Consider the following 18,734-nt stretch of genomic DNA (forward strand, 5'->3'; position numbering starts at 1 on the left):
TTGGTTAATGGGGTGCAAGTGGTGGGATCCTTAGGTGAGAGTGACCATATTCTCCTGGAGTTTGTTATACAGTGGAAAGGGGAAGCCAAACATAGTCAATCACACATTTGAGATGCCAGGAAAGCTGATTTCAGTAAACTTAGGGAAATGCTGGGTGTGATTCTGTGGTCTGGAATAGTAAAAGAGAAGGGAGTTCAGGACAGATGGGAGTTTGTCAAAAGGGAGATAATGAAGGCAGAATTTCAAACTGTTCCAACAAGGAATCAAAATGAGAGGTGTCTCAAGAAACCAGGATAGTTTCTAAAAACATTTCAACTGAGCTAAATTTTAAAAGGGACATGTATAAGAAATGGAAAAGGGGGGAAATCACCTAGGAGGAATTCAGAGGAATAGCTAGCCCATGTAAGAGGAAAGTCAGAAAAGCAAAAGCACGGAATGAGTTCAGGTTTTGTAAAGAGGTTAAAACAATAAAAGGGCTTTTTTGGTTATGTCCATAGCAAAAGGAAGAATGAAATGGCAGGGCCATCATGTGGAGAAAAGGCAGAACTACTCAACACCTTTGCCTCACTCTTCTCACAAAAGGAAAAGGATGTTCAACCTGAGGAAAATGGAGCAGAGGACACAGTAGGGGAGATGCAGCACAGAATGAGTAAAGAGGAAGTACAGGAATACCTGCTTAATCTAAATGAATTCAAGTCTCCAGGACCAGAGGAAGAAAGAGGACCCAAAGAATTACCACCTGGTTAACCTGACATCAATACCAGGAAAGGTTCTAGAGCAGATCAATAAACAGAGAATCTGTAAGCATTTAGATGGGAATGCCATAATTGCAAAAAGTCAACATGGGTTTCTCAAAAACAAGTCATGCTAGACTAATCTTACCTCTTTTTTGGATAAAATTTCCAGCTTCGTAGAGGAAAGGAATGCTGTAGATACAAAATACAGTGTGCACTTGCCTTACACAGGGGATCCGTCCTCCCCCACATAAGGTAAATACCACGTATGCTTGAGCCCCATACACACCTGCATATGGTGCGAGTGCACTGTATCTTGATTCCAGTAAGACCTTTGACAAGGTCCCCCATGATATTCTTGCAAACAAGCTAGTAAAATATGGGCTAGACAATGCAACTGTTAGATGGATTTGTAATTGGTTGACTGGCCAAACCCAAAGTGCTACACCACTACTTAAATTGCTTCCAACTATGTAAATAATGCCACAGGTCTGCAGATGGTTGTTTTTTTTAATTGGAGAAGAATTCTTAAAAATTGCTCCCTGTTGTACTGACTACTTAGCCAGTTAACCTTCAGAATGGGTAAGGCACAAACAAGAAAATCACTGGATTACATGTATTAGTTGAAATTTGTGGACTATTTGCACCATCTGCTAGGGCTTCCATTTCACGATCAGTTCTTCATACGAAGTTTCTGTTTGTGAGATCCATGCATGAGGATGCTTTTAAGCTTTGTTTCTTTGGAAAGCACCTTAGTGTGTGATAAAACCACAACTGCTAACTTAAAAAAATTAAAACTTTAAAAATACTAGTATTCAAATTCAGAAAGTCTGAGAAACATGGCTCAAATCTCACTCAGTTTACTAATTTTATGGTATTTTTTATTTGTATTAATAAACTTTTAAAACATTTGTAATCTATACTCTTATTTATCTTCTTGTTTTGACGATACGGCATTTGCATAGTTAATAAATCTATCAAAAAGTACTTTCACTGTCTTAGGAGGACAGCTGGGAACTTATTTTTTAAAAAGCTTAAAATCTAGCTTTTATTAACATATGCAAACCAAAAATAAAACAAGCCCTAGTATATCTTACATTCTGATTGCAGAAATCCTGACCATAGACAATCCTGGGCAGATTTATTTAGAAGTAATCTGCTATTATTATCATTATGCTTTATTTATATAGTGCTGTAGATCTGCTACTGAATTCAGTAGAACTTACTCCCAAATAAATGTGTTTGCCCGCACCAGCCTTTCTCTCTTGACAGCTGTAATTGTGTCTTCCCAATATTTGAAAAAACCACAGCCTTTGGCTAGAAAACACGCCATTGTAGCAGAACTCTTGCCCATATAGCATTTCACACTGGTTAGTTTTGCTCATTCCAGTATCCGAGACCTAGTATCCTTGAAAGTAAATAATTACACACTTTCAGTAAATGTTTTAACATACTCTTGGGAAAGTATTCATGAAATACCTGCCAGTCCTTCTTGGGTCAACTTCCTCCGCTGTACTATAATGTAGTTACGTCACAGTTAAGTACATGACTAAGATAGGCTTGGCTTATGGAAAAAGTATGTTCCTTCCTGCTTCTGTGGAGGATGATGCAAAGTTGATTTAAAATATTTACACTTGAACTTGTAAAACACCTACTGCCTCCTCTTTAGCAATTGTCACATGAATAGGGTGCTAAGGAAAGGAAGTTGTACAATGCAGAACTGCTGAACCCCTGGATGTCTAAACTGTCTCATTTTTACTTCTCCTTCCTTTTACGATATCACAGCACAAGTTACAATACTGCCATCGCCATCTTCTTCTTGGTATACCTGTATGTTCTCATGAAGATTGTGCTTTTTTCAGACATTATAATTTAATTGCGACTGCAAGGAGAGAATAATACAGATGTTTAGCATTTAATATAGATGTGGAGTTGCACACCATAAGTTCATTGAGAAGTTGAAAATGTGGTGCAGATTGAGTATCCTGTATCTTAAATGCTTGAGACCAGAAGTGTTTTAGATTCTTCTTCTTCTTCTTCTTCTTCTTCTTCTTCTTCTTCTTTACATTTTGTACTTTGGAATATTTGAATTATTTAATTAAATATGTTGGTGATGGGATCCAAGTCTAAACACAAAATTCATTTGTGTTTCATATTCACCTTATACAGATCACTTGAAGGTAATGTTTACACAATATTATTAATACTTTTGTGCATATTTTTTGTGTGTGTACACTGAACCTTCAGAAAGCAAAGGTGTCACTGTCTCAGCCACCCATGTGGTCAATTTTGGAATATTTCACAATTCAGGACGAGGGACAGTTTTGTGTGAACAGGGATTTTGGTGAAGGCCTTCATTCTGCCTGCTGGGGCATATTGCAAAGAAAGCCTGTTGACTTTATCAATTTATGTGGGGTTGGAGGTTGAGGTATGTCTGAACTCAACTTCAGGTGCTGTCCTGTTCTTTGCCCTGAGGATTCTTAAGATCTTGCCATTTCCAGTTGTAATTACAAAGTATTTCAAATCCACATACTTCCTTAAGGGTAAGTCAGTGCCTGTAGCAAACTGTTGGTTGTGGTGGCAAAGATACTTGTAAACAAGAAGGTAGATCTGGTTCAACAGCCCAGAGATAACTTCTCTGGTCCTAAAACTAGTGGTCACTATTTATCCATAGCATAGTTAATCCAACTGAACATCCAGGCAGATGACTGAAGGGAGATATGGGATGGGATGAGATGGGCAGGAAGTAAAGCAGGCTGCAAAATGTGGCTGCTGAGAGCATGAGCAATTAAAGATGTGAAGTAGGCCATAGGCATTAAAATTAATGTGATCTTTCTTGAAACTGTCCCTCCCTTGTACAGATAGCTAAACCAGGGCTTAGAAAAGTTTTTGTTTAGGACTACTTCTCCATGCAAATGATAATTCATGGCTATGGATTCTTGCACTTCTAGTTCCAAAAAGGCTACCTTCCCAAGCTCTGGAGAAGATCTGCAGTCAAAGCCTGGGTTTGCAGCAGTGATATTCAGCCTTGTGACATGGAACTCCTTTTCCTCTTACCAGAAATTTCACAATTCTGTCTCTTCCTAAGTTGAAGGTCTCCATATTTATGTTTACAGTATTTTAATTGTGAAAACATATTATTTTCAAGTTCATGTACAGAACCAAATAGTGTGAATTTCTGAGAATGTATAAGTAGACTTCTCAGATATGTGTCAAATGCCTACATACATTTCTTGGACATTAAACCCTTTGATTTCCTTGGAACCTAGTGATTTCCATGAGGCCATTCTGAAAGGGCATCTCTTTCAGTGAAGTGATCCTGCCACATAAATACAAGAACATCTGAAATCCACAAAACACTGATATCTTGATTAGGCCAACCAAAATGCATAAAATGTATGTCACAAGCTTTCAAAATAAAAATGACACTGTTTTTATGCTAGATTTGGAACAGGGAAGAAAAGTTTGTGATTGAAATCTGGTAAAAAAATCTAAGTCAATTTGTGGCATTGCTCTTAGCAAATTATTTTGAAATTTGTCTTTAAATGCAAGTTTTGCAGGCAGGTTGTTAATAATCACATGAAGCTAATGTGAAATGGCTGCAGGAAGTGAAATTATTAAAGCCTAAACAAAATTAGCATGCTAATAAACATGTTAGCTCTTACAGGTATATTACAAGTGACTAATAAGCCATGATACTTTTGTTGAAACATGGGTTCCATTTATTGAATTTTTGGGCACATCACAAATTGCGAAACCACTTCAATCCCATGTTAGACTCTGATCAGACATTACGACAATGAACTCTTGTGATAAGGAAGGTAAATCTTCTGAAACTGGCTCAGACTCCTAAGTTAAAAGCTGTTATTAAATTGTTCCTATTTTTACTGTTTCTACTGTTGTTGCAGTTTAGATGATTAATTTTTAAAAGGTATATTACTGTATTGAAATAGCAATTAAAACACAAGATAGGTAAGAAACTTGTACAAGTGGAGAATGACATACTTCAAAAACAGCTTATCTTCGTGAAGGACACTTGAAAAACAGCTCATCTTTGTGAAGTTCAAAGTGCATATGCCATTCAAAAATATGTTCCACAGACCGTAAGGTTGCAGTCTGATACAGCATTCTGTTTCTCTCTTTCTCTCTCTCTCTGTGAGAATACGTCTCTCATGCTTCAATTCCTCTTATATACCTTTGAGCAGAGATGGCCAGGATTATGCTCTGCATAATTTACATGAAATGGTGGTGGTACAGTAAACAAAATTAAAATGCAATTAGAAGTACTTTTAGCTTAGCATGCCTTATAAACTAAACCTCTTTCACAAAATAATCGCTGCAGACATGTGCCTCTTACCTCATTAAATCATAGCTTGGAACAATAACATTACTACTTTATTTATTTATAGTTCTTTTGTTAATGATATTTGGGAATAAGTATAAACGTAAGAAGTATAAATCAGGTTAAAATTACTTCAGTCATATGTGAATGAATCGTGAAACAATTGCTTTTCTTTCAGATACAGCCCTATGAGAAGATAAAAGCCAGGGGTTTACCTGATAGCATTGCTTCAGTTTTGAACAAGCTGGTTGTAGTGAAACTCAATGGTGGCTTGGGCACCAGTATGGGGTGTAAAGGCCCCAAAAGCCTTATTGGTGTGCGGAATGAGAATACCTTCCTGGATCTGACAGTTCAGCAGATTGAGGTGAGTCACCTGGTGTGGGTCTTCTCTTGGTTACAGCATTTTGCAGTTCCAGGTGCTACCCAGAGGAAGAGATCAAATACTAAAAAGTCAGTGAAAAAGCAGTCCTGTGTGCATCTGATTTTTCTGTCTGTTTTGAGAAATGTTAAGGTTGACCCAGCCAATTTCTACTGATGCATCATTACCTTTTTGGCACAGAGCTGCTATTTCATCTGAAGCAAATTTGGGGATTCTTCCTTGGGCAAAACATCTGGAAATATTTATTATTCCTAAAGCAGCTTGATTTAGATAAATGAAAAATGCCAAGGCTTCCAGTCTAAAAGGTAAGATAGAAGAGGAAATAGGAGTGAAGAGGGCAGTGCAAGAACAAAGGGTGGGGTGGGGGAGTCAGATACTGATTCTTTGTTGGGAGCAGTTCAGGGACAGGAGACTGGTGGAGTGGGTCTTTCGGCACACCTGATGGAAAAGCTCTCCTCTACATCTCCTGTTGAGGCTTGATGAGAGAATACATCTCTGCATTTTATCCTTCCCAAATAGCTGTATCAAATACAAGTCACAAAACAGAAGAAACAAGTGTTTGTTTAAAGAAGACGGCCTAATGATTATGATCCGATATCACCTTGGAAAAACTAATAGGCTTTCTTCTGGTGACAGCCCTTTTCTGAATCAGTGAACAATACAGTAATATTAAATTGCTGGCCATAGTGCAACAGAGAGAAAGAGTGATTAACATCAGTACTGTACTTACATACTTAAGTTTGATCACCCCTGTGGTAAAAATTAATTGTTGACTGGTAAACCAGCATCTTTGTAAATCCTGTTGATTCAATGGGTGTGTTCTAGTTGGGACTAGTAGTTGGATTTAGGCCTTGGAGGGGTTTCATGCCATAATAAATTTGAGGTTCATGTCTGTGCAGTGATGATTGCACAGATGGCATTAGTCTACATGTGTGGAACAGATTGTGTTTCTGCCATTGCTGCTTACTTAAAGCTGAAAAGTATTTTCATTAGCAGTTTAGGATATTCTACTATTACTTCTGCTTGGAATTCTTTATTAATTTTAGAACTCCTGTTGATGCAAAGATGAATGAAACACTTAATGTTAGAAAGATTAAAGTATATTTTGAACAAGGTAACATGAAAGAATGCCACTGCTAAACATGGTGGACACTATGAATGAAACTGCAGAATTTTTCATGTCAGAAAAAGAACTTAAATGATGCTAAGAAGGGGCTTTAGTATATGGGTAATAGCAGGCATGTTCATGTTGCTTCCTAAAGACTCAGCAAATAGGACTATGGAGACTGCACTTGAATACCGTCACACAAAATGCTTTCCTTTTTGCTTTGCTGCTTGTGACTGAAATTCTATGAAGTGGTGGTGATATCTTCTAAACCTACGCTAGCTTTCAGAATCACATCCTAATGTCTACAGATAATTCACAACAGGCATCTGGGCTGGGCTGTCATTTGACCATGTGGTTGACCAACTGGTCAGAATTTTGAAAATAGCAGATAGATTGACAAAGAGTAATAGAACGGGAGAAATAACAGTAACTGTTACTGATGCTATTATATCTTAACATTGTCTCAGGATTAATATTTCAGTGGAGAATGTAATGAAGACACTGTGCCACCAGATTAGAATTAGTAAACAATGAAGGAAAATCACTAGTGTAGGGGAGCCACTGAGGAAAACATTTTAAAGAGTTCTCACATAAGATAAAGCATCAAGCTGAGCATTAAATGAATACTGGAGGGCAGTGTGGCATAGTTGTTTTAATGTTGGACTGTGACTCTGGAAACCAGGGTTGAAATCCTTGCTCTGCCACAGAAACCTACTGGGTGATCTTGGGCAAGTCACACTCTTTCATCCACAGAGGAGAGTAAAGGCACACCTCTTCTGAAGCAAATCTTGCCAAGAAAATGATGGGTTTGCCTTGGGGTCACCCTAAGTTGGAAACGACTTGAAGGCACACAACAACAGGCCCTTTCCCCTGTTACTCTTGTGAAGGGAATCCGTGTGATGCGAAGGAACTCAGGAGTTACTCCATCTGAAGTTCTGTTCTTCTGCCTTCATCCCCACCCTCTTGTGCACTCAACAAAAGATTGAATGAGGCGTTGGCTATATGTGTGGAGCAAATGACCTGGAGTTTTGTAATTTGAGTTTGTGGTTACGTGGAAGAGCCCTTGTACAATGTGGTAATGTAGGAAGCTGTCTTATATTGAGTCAGAACATGGGTAGATCTACTTTGTTCTGTCATCTCTGACTGGCAGTGGCTCTCCTGGCTTTCAGACAGGGTTACGTCCTAGCTGTCCCTGGAGATTGCCCTCCCAGTCAGTACAGATGCGGTTGAACTTCCAAAATCAGATGGGATCATAATGTGTTCAGGATGATATGCTAGAACTATCTCCAATGGTTAATTACATCATTGAGATCAGAGGGGGAAAAGGAGGGCAAAGGGAGGATGTAATCTTTAATGTGAATAATATGTGGAAGGGGTTACCTGGTTAACTAATTAACCACTAATAACTAAGAAGTGGTGTCAGGTTTTATATTTTGTTCCTCTCAATCTTTTACCCCTTTATGTTGTGTTTTAGATTATATGTCTGAGATTGGGACTGTCTTGGGCCTGTTACAGACTGGCAAAATAAAGCTGCTTCGGGTCTCTTTGGAGGTATGCTGTTTAAATGATGCATGCATCCTAAGAATCCGGAAGCTGCACCAAAGCTGCACTCCAGTGTTTAGGAATGGAGTGTGGCTTTGGCGCGACCTCCGGACTCTTAGGACCCATGCATCATTTAAATAGCATACCTCCAAAGAGACCCGAAGCAGCTTTATTTTGGCAGTCTGTAACAGGCCTTGGTGTTCTTTGGTAAACTGCTCTGGGAGCCTCTTTCAGCTGAAGAACTTTGTAAGAATAGATGATAATCCATTTAATATTGCAGCCCTGATTTTAAAATAACAGTAAGCCAGAAGGATAAATGCAGTGTTGAAATGCCTGCTGAAAGAAAACAGGGTTCAAGGGTTGCATGAAGGCAAACAGTGGAGCAGCCAGATGTGCCTCTCTTTAGAAAGGGCTTTGTGTTTTGAGGCTGTAACCAAAGAGGTTCTTCCTTGCACCACCCAGTGGCCATTGAACTTTCATTACATTTGCAATGTACATTGTACGTTTGTGCATTGCTACACAATTTACACTGTGTGGTTATGGGTTAGATTGGAATGATAAAGACTGCAGTCTTGAACACAGTTTCTTGGGAATGAAACCAACTAAATTCAGTGGGGCATCTCCATATGAGTAGACATCTATAGGAGTACATTATTAGAGCTCTGTGTGGAGCCTCTTTTAATCTTTTGGGAGGGAATGCAAGTTTCAGCAGTAGAGATGTTATGGAGGGCTATGAAAGAAAAAACACTGGTGATTAGAGTTTAGACTCAGAAAATATTTTTTATAAAGCTGGAATTAGCATCTTCTGCCAGAAAGTTGGTGGGGTGGGGTATGGAGGGAGAGAAATAGGCAACACAGAATAGGTATTTAAACGTGTATTCATTCTCTCTGTAGGTTCAAAGGATTATTTTATCAATGCAGGCATTTGTGAAGAAGGGTGCATCCTGAAAGAGGTGTACATTGGATTTTTAAATCTTTGTTGTTTCTTTTACAGTTGAATTATGTATTTCTCTTTCTCTCTCTCTGCTTTCATGCATTCCTAATTATGCTATAGAGAATTGACATTTAAAAGGAATTTCAGTGCTAATGGAGAAAAAGGTCAGGATATACTTTCTCATGCCAAAAGTATTAAAAAGGGATGCAAATCATCAAAGGAGAATTTTTTCATCACCTGGAGACTTTCAACACGTTTGCTGCATAACTAACAAAACTATTTGTGTATGAGTTTTTTGGAGTTGGGTGATTTCAGCTTTGACATTGTGTCTGCCAGTGGAATGGTGTGAAAAAATGTTTAGCATATCAGAGTTGCAGGATTCTGCAATATCTTAATATTATTCGTGGGATTGCATGGGCATTGGGGGAAATTTTACAAAGACATGCCAGGAACACTTAGTGTGTCACATTTATTTTTATGAGCAGTTTAAAAACTCAGCAATGGCTGAATAGAGGATTTCTCAAGTGTCAAAAGATATTTATGTTTACAGTTGTACAGCAAGTGCTAGAGTGACTATGTTGGGAGGGGAAAGGAATAAAGGGTTTTGTTTTCTTGCACTAGTTTTATATTGAGAGATTCACACTTAATACAAGATGGGTATTAAAACTGGCATAAAGTGTTTTTTCTTGCTGTTCAGTATAACCTGTCTCCTTTGTTGCATATAAAATGTTTATATAAAATTAAAATATTGACAGAATCCAAAAGTATGAGAAAAGAGTATGCACTAATCATGCCCTTGTTGAACTCTGTATGTGGCAGGCAACTTTCTGAATGGGAGAAACACCACACAATATTGAATGTTGGGAAATCAGTGTCCAGAACAACATATGAGCCTCTGTATCTTTTCTTAAGAGGCTCTTAAGAAAATTAGCCTTCATGCTTAGATGGTGAAAGAGATGGGGGTGGCTACTGTTGCCTACATTTCCTCCATCATCATTTCACCTTGCTTTTGGAATGCCAGAGTAAAGCTAAAATCTGCTTTCAAAACGAATAGAACTCCAAAGAGAGAAAGGTAATCTGTAGTGCTTAACTGAATCTTTTTTTCTACAGGATCTAAATAAAACCTACAATACGGATGTTCCTCTAGTTCTAATGAACTCCTTCAACACTGATGAAGACACAAAAAAAATATTGCAAAAATACAGCCATAGTCGTGTGAAAATCTACACTTTCAACCAAAGCAGGTATGATTGCACTTTTGATCCTAATAAACCAGGCAAAGGCAAAGAAATGGTCCTCCAGATGGCTGAACCTCAGCTGCCAGCATTCCTCTACAACACCTGTGTTAACTAAATGAAGTTATGATCTCACAATGCACTTTGCCCACAGTTGCTGTGAACAGCAGAGTGTGAATGCCCTAAAGACTAGCAATAGAGTCTCCATAGTTTGTTTAAACTGTTACAATTTTAAACTTCTCAAAGATCTGTTTAGAAACAGCCAAGCTAAATAAAAAGCTAAATGCATGTTGTGGAGAGGGTTATTTGTATTTGGATGTGGTACAAATAATTTCTAACCAATTTTGGCATTTACATGTTCTGCTAAAAAAGCTATTTGAAATGTGAAAAGGGAGAGTTAATATCCAGTTTTTTGTCTGCTTCCTGTCAGCTGGAGAGTTTGAAACAAATATCCAGGGACACTTTCTTCACCTCATTCATTTCCTTGGATTTCTGGGATGTTTTGGGAGCTTGGGGCAAGTGGCACTGGAGGTTTTTTTGATGAGCAGCTATCCACTTTTAAATGCAATCTTAATCCTGTGTGGGTCCACTTAGAATTGTCCTTTTGAGATGAAAGAGTACCAGAACTATCAAATGTGCATGTCTGAGCACAATGTTTCCATTTCACCAGTAGCATGCGGCACCCCTGTGCTAGTTGCTGAAAAGATGTATTATTTTGCAGGTACCCACGAATTAATAAGGAATCTTTACTACCAATAGCAAAAGATGTGTCTTATTCTGGAGAGAATACAGAGGCTTGGTATCCTCCAGGCCATGGCGACATCTATGCAAGTTTTTATAATTCTGGATTGCTGGATAATTTTATTGGTGAGGGGAAGGAGTATATTTTTGTGTCCAACATAGATAATCTTGGTGCCACTGTCGATCTCTACATTCTTAACCACCTCATGAATCCACCCAATGGAAAACGGTGTGAATTTGTTATGGAGGTCACCAATAAAACAAGGGCAGATGTTAAGGTAAAAGGAAATATCTATTTTAACAAACATTGTTTCTGACAAACTAAAGACTGCATCTCTTTTCTGTTATCAGATCTGTTGTATGTCAAGGGTTGACGTACCAAACAGAACAGTTTGGTTTCATAGAAATCTCATTCCCCCCATTGTTCATGAGTCCTTGAATCAGGTTTCAAGGCCTGCAGAATGCTATGGCAGGGAAGCAAATATCCTCCTGACAGGTCAGAAACTGGGCCTTGTCATGCCATTCTGTGGAACTTCTAACCTCTTTTCTTTATTCTCCTATTTGTATGCAAAAATGATTTTGTTTACTTACTAGCACTTACTGTTTATGTGGTTCATCCCATCACAGCCATCAAAGTTATTGTACTCTTTGGCCCATTCCGACACCTTTTTCTTTCTGGGCTCTACTAAATGTTTCCTGTAGAAGAAGTCATCCACCTGAAAGCCTCTTCATAAAGTTGTTTAATTTGCAAGATTAGCTGTACTGAAGCCACTGACTCTCTTATATGTTAGCTGATGTGCAGTTATAGAATATACCATTTCACTTACACTTTCCTTTTTCCCTCCAGGGTGGCACACTTACACAGTATGAAAACAAACTGAGACTGGTGGAAATAGCTCAGGTGCCAAAAGCGCATGTTGATGAATTCAAGTCTGTTTCAAAATTCAAGATATTCAATACAAATAACCTATGGATTTCATTATCTGCAATTAAACGTTTGCAGGAGCAAAACGCTATTGATATGGAAATTATTGTTAATCCAAAGGTAAGAGAATGGAAAGAGTTAAAAGTAAAGAGTCAAGTAGAAAAACAAAACATCACCCCAGCCTTGAGGGCTTTGGAGAGTTAAGGAGAAATCAGATGTTCTAAAATCTTCTTGAAATGTGTAGTTGGAGAGACAATTCAAGTAGTATCTCTATTTCTGTCCATCATGGCTTTAGAAATGAACTTTTTCAATATTTTAGAAGTATAGCCAGATTAAACTCTGTATCTCAACACTACATTAGTAATAAATATTGTGGTTCTTTGTTTACAACTTCATTTGTATTGTCATGGTGCATGTCAGTTTTTTAAAAAACTAATTTACTGTATAGTACAGTGATCTTTTACCAAGGCATTGATCTAATTGACCAATTTCTCCATAAGATGCCAGCCCCTCCAGTATGTTGTCTCCTGTTTAGTAGGCGGTTTGGGGTGGTGTGTGTGTGAAAGAGAGAGAGAATAAATTCTAAAAAATCTTTAATTATATACAGTAGTTTTGCTCTCTGCTTCTCCAAGGCATTGTAATTCCCAATTGGCAAGTGATAGATGAATTTGTTGAGAATAACCTTTAGCATATGGGCTACAAAAGGGTCCAGCTCCACATAGGGAGGCCCCTGTGCCGTAACAGGGTCTCATTTCCCCTCTTCCCTGATGAGTAGCGCATACAGATTACCTGGTAGGTGGGGTGGTGCAAGGTGAGCTGTGCATGCTTCCTACTCCCAGCCTACCTCTTCTACTTAACTAGGAAACCTGGACTCCAAGCTATTCTTTGACAGTTTGAAGGGGGCATACTGGCAGAGATATGGGAGACAAGACAAATGGCTCAAGTTCCCATGATGAATTCTCATGTTGGATGATTGTGTGTGCGTGCATATGCACATACACACATGCCAGAGCAGCGGAGGAGGGGTCTTCTATACGTATATACATAAAACTTTCTCTTCCAGACTTTAGATGGTGGTTTAAATGTTATTCAGCTGGAGACTGCTGTTGGTGCTGCTATTAAAAGTTTTGAGAATTCTTTGGGAATCAATGTGCCTCGTAGCCGTTTCCTGCCTGTTAAGACCACATCTGATCTTCTACTTGTGATGTCTAATCTATATAGCCTTCATGCTGGATCTTTAACAATGAGTGAGAAAAGGGAATTTCCTACAGTGCCACTGGTTAAACTGGGAAGCTCTTTCACCAAGGTAAGCAAAGTGGGCAAAACAATTCTCCAATGCTGTGGAAACAATTTCATTATCCAGTCTACCAGCATATAACTTTGGCCATTACAGATTACCACTAATACCTGATTAGGCATCAGATCAGCATTAACACGTGATCAGCAATGCAGGCCATTCATATGTTTTCAGTTCAGTGGGTTACCAGTATAGTGATGACACCCATTTCTAGTTCTCCTCTTCCTCTGGGTTAACTAGATAGAGGTAAGTGAGTCGTCTTGCTAGCTCTGTAGTCTAGGAATACTGATAGACTGAATATTGCTTTTTTATTTAAAAATATTTATATTAAAGTTTCCAAATACAATAAAAAGTATAAAAGTGACAAGTAATTAATAGAGAAAAAGTAGAAAAAATAAGTAAAGAGTTGAAGAAGATAAAACTTAAAAGAGAATAAGTAAATTATATAAAGAAAAAACTATTACAGAATTGTAAGAAAGTGACTTCCAACTTTCTTTTTGGTGGTTATATATTAAATGTTACAAACATACCTCCCCCTATGTCAGCTGTTTCATACACTTTTTCCACAAATCCCATCTTAACTCTCAAAAACAACAACTGCTGTCTTTTTTTCTGGAAAAAATCCATATAGGTTTCCAATCTTTCACAAATGTCTCTTATCTTTTCCCCCTAATCAATGCAGATAATTATCCATTTCCGCTGGTTCATTCAGTTTTATCGACCAGTCCTCCTTTGTAGGTACTGTTCAGTTTTTCCATCTTTGGGCTTATGTTAGTCTTGCTGCATTAGTCATATAGTGCAGTAGTCTACCATAGTACTTTTCCAATTGTTCATCCATCAGATCCAAGAAAAAAAGTTTTGGTTTTAGTTGTATACAGTCCGCCTGCCCCATACGCGGACTTGAGTTCACACGGATGACAAGCCCAGGGGAACAAAATGGTGCTCCGCCATTGAAATAAATGGGACTTGAGGTCCTGCGGTTTTTTCCATATGGGGGGGGGATGGATCCCCTGTGTATACAAAAGTTCCACTGTGTTAACTTTTTTGTGTATATCTGTACCCAGAACTTTTTCACAAATCCACCACTTATGATAACATGCCCCTTCCTTATATTCAGATTTCCAAAACAAACATTTGAACCCCCTTTGCACATTTTAGACAATTCAGACAATTTTTCTGGTATCGTATGCCACCAATACATAATTTTATAAAAATTCTCTTTAAGATCACAGCATAATGTAACTCTTGTGTCCACATCCTGTCTTATTGTTCCATCTGGATATAATAACTAAAATTCTTTGCCCATTTCATTATACAACATTTAACTTCTTCCATTTCAGACTTCAATAAAAGGTTATATATTTTACCAATCACACAATCATCATCTGAACATAGATGCAATTCTATTTTTAATTTACTCTGTTCATAACATTTTTATCCCTCTTAAATCTTTCTGATAACTAACTACGAAAACCACTGAAAGCTATACCCTTCTTTTAAGTAAATTCTTTTGATTTAATTTTGTAATTACGACACAAAAGTTTCAAAAGGTCCTGATCAGTTGACCATCTTTCTTTGCCTGTTGTGTCTCTTCTAAAAGTGAGCTTCTTCCAGACCCAAAAAGCATCCTCTGTCAAAGCCTTAATTTATATCTGTTCCAAACTCTTAGTAAGGCACATCTCACAAAATTATTAAAATCTACATTCGCTTTGTCATACCATAAAATCTGTGCCATCCAAACCGCAAATCATGGCCTTCCAAATGTAATAATCTTTTTTTCCCCTTGAGCAGGAACATCCCTTCTTTCAACCAAACAACAGGCAGAATACATTTTAAATCGGGGAAACCCAGTCCTCCTTTCTGTTTTGCATCATGTAGTACTTTATATTTGACATTTTGTTTCTTCTCTTTCCACAAGAACTTAGATTCTTCTGCAATTGCATAAATGGTAAATCATTTGTCAAAATTGGTATTGTCTGGAACCAAAACAACTTTCTGGACAAAATACTCATTGAACTTAAATCCAGCCAAATCCCCAAACTTGTTTAAATTTTAAATTAATATTTCTGCACATTCCAAAGGCTTTTCTGATACAATCACCAGTTCAGTTTAAAATACTCATATTTCATCTTGTTTTAGATGTCAATTCAGAACTTTGAATAGGGTTTGGCTAGTTCACCATTAACTAGTATTTATGCACTCTGTGACATATAAATCAAATTGACCCATTTAATAAAATTATCCCCAAAATCCATCTTCTTCAAAACATTAAAAAGTCAATTTCACATTGTCAAAAGCCTTTTCAGCTTCAAGGAAACCAATGCTGCTTGTTTTTCATTATGTCTTTGTAAGTATTCCAGAATATCTATCACATTTCTAACATTGTCCCGTAGTTGTCTTTTTGGTAAAAATCTGCACTGTTCTCCATGGATAAAGTCATAAAGAATTAATTTCCATTTATTATCATTATTATTTTTAGTCTGTCGCCGGGCCCCGAGTCCCTTCAGGGGGAGGAGGTGGTCCCATGGGCTCCATAATCCACAGTCAGAGACAAGAGTATGCTGCAAGTAACTTTAATCACAATTAAACAAATAAACGGCCAACAGTTGGCTGGTTCTCTCCACCGAGCCTGGCAAACTTGAAACTGAAAGTCCTCCAAACAAACTTAGAGTCCGGAATAAGACCACGTGGCTTAGACCTCCTCAGCTTCCACGTCCTCGCCGACGGGCCGGGTATCTTGTCGGGAGCTGGGAGGCGTTCTCCTTCCTACGGGCCAGCACCTACCCTGAATGTCCCACAGCAAACGGGGACCAGGGTGTAACACTGGCCGAGCTTGATATGGCTCAGGGTCGTTCCCCGTAGGGTGTACAGGCCACCACTTCTCGGGCGGGAGACGTCCCTCAGACCGCCGTCCTGGGCCGAACCTCGGACCTCTGAAGTGTAGCCGATTAATCTCCGCAGCCAAGGCCTCACTCACCCTCGCTTCTATCTCTCCCTCGTATCCTGTGTCTTCCGGCCGCCACACAAGTCCCGGCGCTCCTCTTTCCTCCTCCCCTTTCTCCTCCGCTACCTCCCCTTTTCTATCCTGGGGCTCCGCCCCTCCCTCCGCCCCTGCCCGGGGCCCAGCTGCTTCATTCCCAGCCGGTGCTTCTTCCTGGTCCAAGGCTCCCTCTGGGTCCTCCAGAGCGTCTTCGTTCAGGGCGGGACCCCAACCCGACTGTTCCCCCTCCTCCACCCTCTGACATAGTCGTTATTCAGTAGTAACATTGGCCTATAATTTTTTTATCAAAACCAGGTCTTGATCTTCTTTTTGAATCAATACTACGTTAACGTCTTTCCAATTGTCAGGAATTATTCCACTCTGCAGAATACAATTTATTCCCTGATGCAGCAGCAATAAAAGTAGTACGCAGATGACAGGCCATCTGGCCCTGGCATCTTTCCCACTTTCATCTTTTTGATAGTTTCACAAATGTTCCATTTTTGGAACATTAAAAATCTGCCTTTGTTGTTCAGTAATCTTTGGTAGAGTTCTTTCATATCTTTCAATTTATTTCTACGAGCCCCCCATGACCTTTTCATGCTGATAAAGTGATTCATTCAGTTCCCACCTAAAACTACTCTTATTTCTCTTAAACTCTAAAACCATTGGAATGTAACAACTCTATTTTTCTTTTTCAATGCTGCAGAAAAATATTCTTCCCCAGTTTTTAATAACGTAAATATTTAATGTCTTTCTTTTGAGTTTCTTGTAATCAAATTATATCCATTTTAAGTTTGATCAAATAAGGAAATACTTTTTTTCTTTTCTGAGGGGCGTCAGCCCCATATATATTCCGCATCAAGGCATTTGTAATCCATAGAAGGCACGAGAGTAGAAGAGTCCACACCTGCAGCCTTTGGTAGACCAACCATGTCTTCATCATCTGACTGATTTGGTCTTTGATCTTGATCTAATGTGTCCCCTGCTTCCTCTTTCTCCTGATTTCTTGTTTGTAATTTTCCAAAAATTCTTTCAAATTCTACCAAAGAATTTACATAGAATCTTTACCTCTTAAATAAAAAATTAATTCCTTCCAGTTTCCCTCATCTAAATGAAATCCTTTTTTTCTCTGAATTCACCTGCTAAAAATCCATATTTCTGTCTGTGTAACATTCTAGCAGTAATTTCTTGCAAAATTATATCTTTCCCATTATTGTTCAATCTATTCTGAACCGTCTGGCTCAAGACTTGGTATCATGTATTTCCTAAGCAAATTAACCATCACATCTCCCATAAGGTTTTTTATTCTTTCCATTTTTGAATTCACTCTATAACCTCAGTCAATAAAAAGTTAATTCCTTCCAGTTTTAAATGAAATCCTTTTCTCTCTCAATTCATCTGCCAAAAAGCCACATTCCTTCCGTCTGTGTAACATTCTAGCAGTAATTTCAAAGTCCATTTTGTTTTTCTTTTTCAAAAGAAAATTGCCAGAGCATTTTTTCTCTAATACCTTTCTTAGAAGCTTTCAGAATTGATCTCACCTCAAACAAGATTCCTTTTCTCTCAGCTCCAATAAATAGTCCAGATCTTTCCATCTCTCCTCCTCTAAATTCTCAGTTTTAAATTCTAAAATTTGGACTTTCTCATTTATTTTTTTCACATTCTCTGTCAGCTGTCCAGTCGGATCCTTGATCCTCCTTCACCTCTCAAGTTATTTCATGTCTTGCTTTGATTTTAATATTTCTTGCATTACATCTTGTTGCATCCATCTAATCTCTTCAAAAAAAACAACTGAGACTGTCTGCTGGAATTGCTTTTTGTGATTGTGAGTCAAAAGAATACCGTTTTGTTTCATTGCCCTTTGTCATCTTGAGTCTAGTTGTTATTGACATCTTAGAAGAAAAAAGAAAGAAAATCCTCCTCACTGCATTTTTTCTTTTGGCCACCAGTCATAAATCCACCCAGGCAGCTTCTTAATAGCTGAGTATGTCATTCTGAGCATATCTCTCTCCAGCCATAAAAGTTATAAATAAAAGATTTAAAAATTTAAAAGAACATTTACTTAAAAGTAGGATAAAAGATTCTGCTACTTGCAGAATCTTGTAATTTATTCTTTCTTACTCTGTATTAAAAAGTTTCTTCCAACAAATCCCCCTCCTCTCTACAGTCCGACTCATGTATTGGGGGAGAGGGTATGTTCTTAGACTTACTGCAGATAGTGAGAACCACAGATATAGTTGACCACAGCGTATCCAGAGTTGTACTGGACGACCTCCAGATCCTTAGAGAGACTTGTTCCACCCGGATGTGGGCAGGTGAAACCATGGTTCTCGATTCTGCGGATTCAGGGGTCGGACTGTATTTTTAAATTGAGTAGATCCAAGCACAAACAATTTTTTGAATCACAAACTTCGTTCAACAAAATCTCTTACTCACATGAGGAGGTCAGTTCTGGGAGGTCAAGCCTTACCACCAATCCATTTTAGAATCCAAAATTGTCCCCCTTCCAATAGA

General features: G+C 38.3%; 1 protein-coding gene across 8 annotated transcripts in view; it reads left to right on the plus strand.

Moving 5' to 3' along the window:
- The window catches only part of LOC149313477 (UTP--glucose-1-phosphate uridylyltransferase), a 39,204-nt gene that overhangs the window by 18,022 nt on the left and 2,448 nt on the right, over nt 1-18,734 (plus strand). For 7 of the 8 annotated variants that reach the window (XM_089519170.1, XM_089519167.1, XM_089519172.1 and 4 more), the window contains exons 4-8: nt 5,255-5,440; nt 10,150-10,283; nt 10,996-11,293; nt 11,863-12,060; nt 13,004-13,246. In XM_089519170.1, the coding sequence (XP_089375296.1) occupies nt 5,255-5,440; nt 10,150-10,283; nt 10,996-11,293; nt 11,863-12,060; nt 13,004-13,246 (1,059 nt within the window). Of the gene's footprint in view, nt 1-497; nt 801-5,254; nt 5,441-10,149; nt 10,284-10,995; nt 11,294-11,862; nt 12,061-13,003; nt 13,247-18,734 lie in introns of all 8 variants that reach the window. The other variant, XM_089519174.1, reaches the window with a different exon arrangement.

This window comes from Sceloporus occidentalis, unplaced genomic scaffold (assembly GCF_023333645.1).
Source record: "Sceloporus occidentalis isolate IW3139 unplaced genomic scaffold, rSceOcc1.0.p SCAF_4, whole genome shotgun sequence".
NCBI lineage: Eukaryota > Metazoa > Chordata > Lepidosauria > Squamata > Phrynosomatidae > Sceloporus > Sceloporus occidentalis.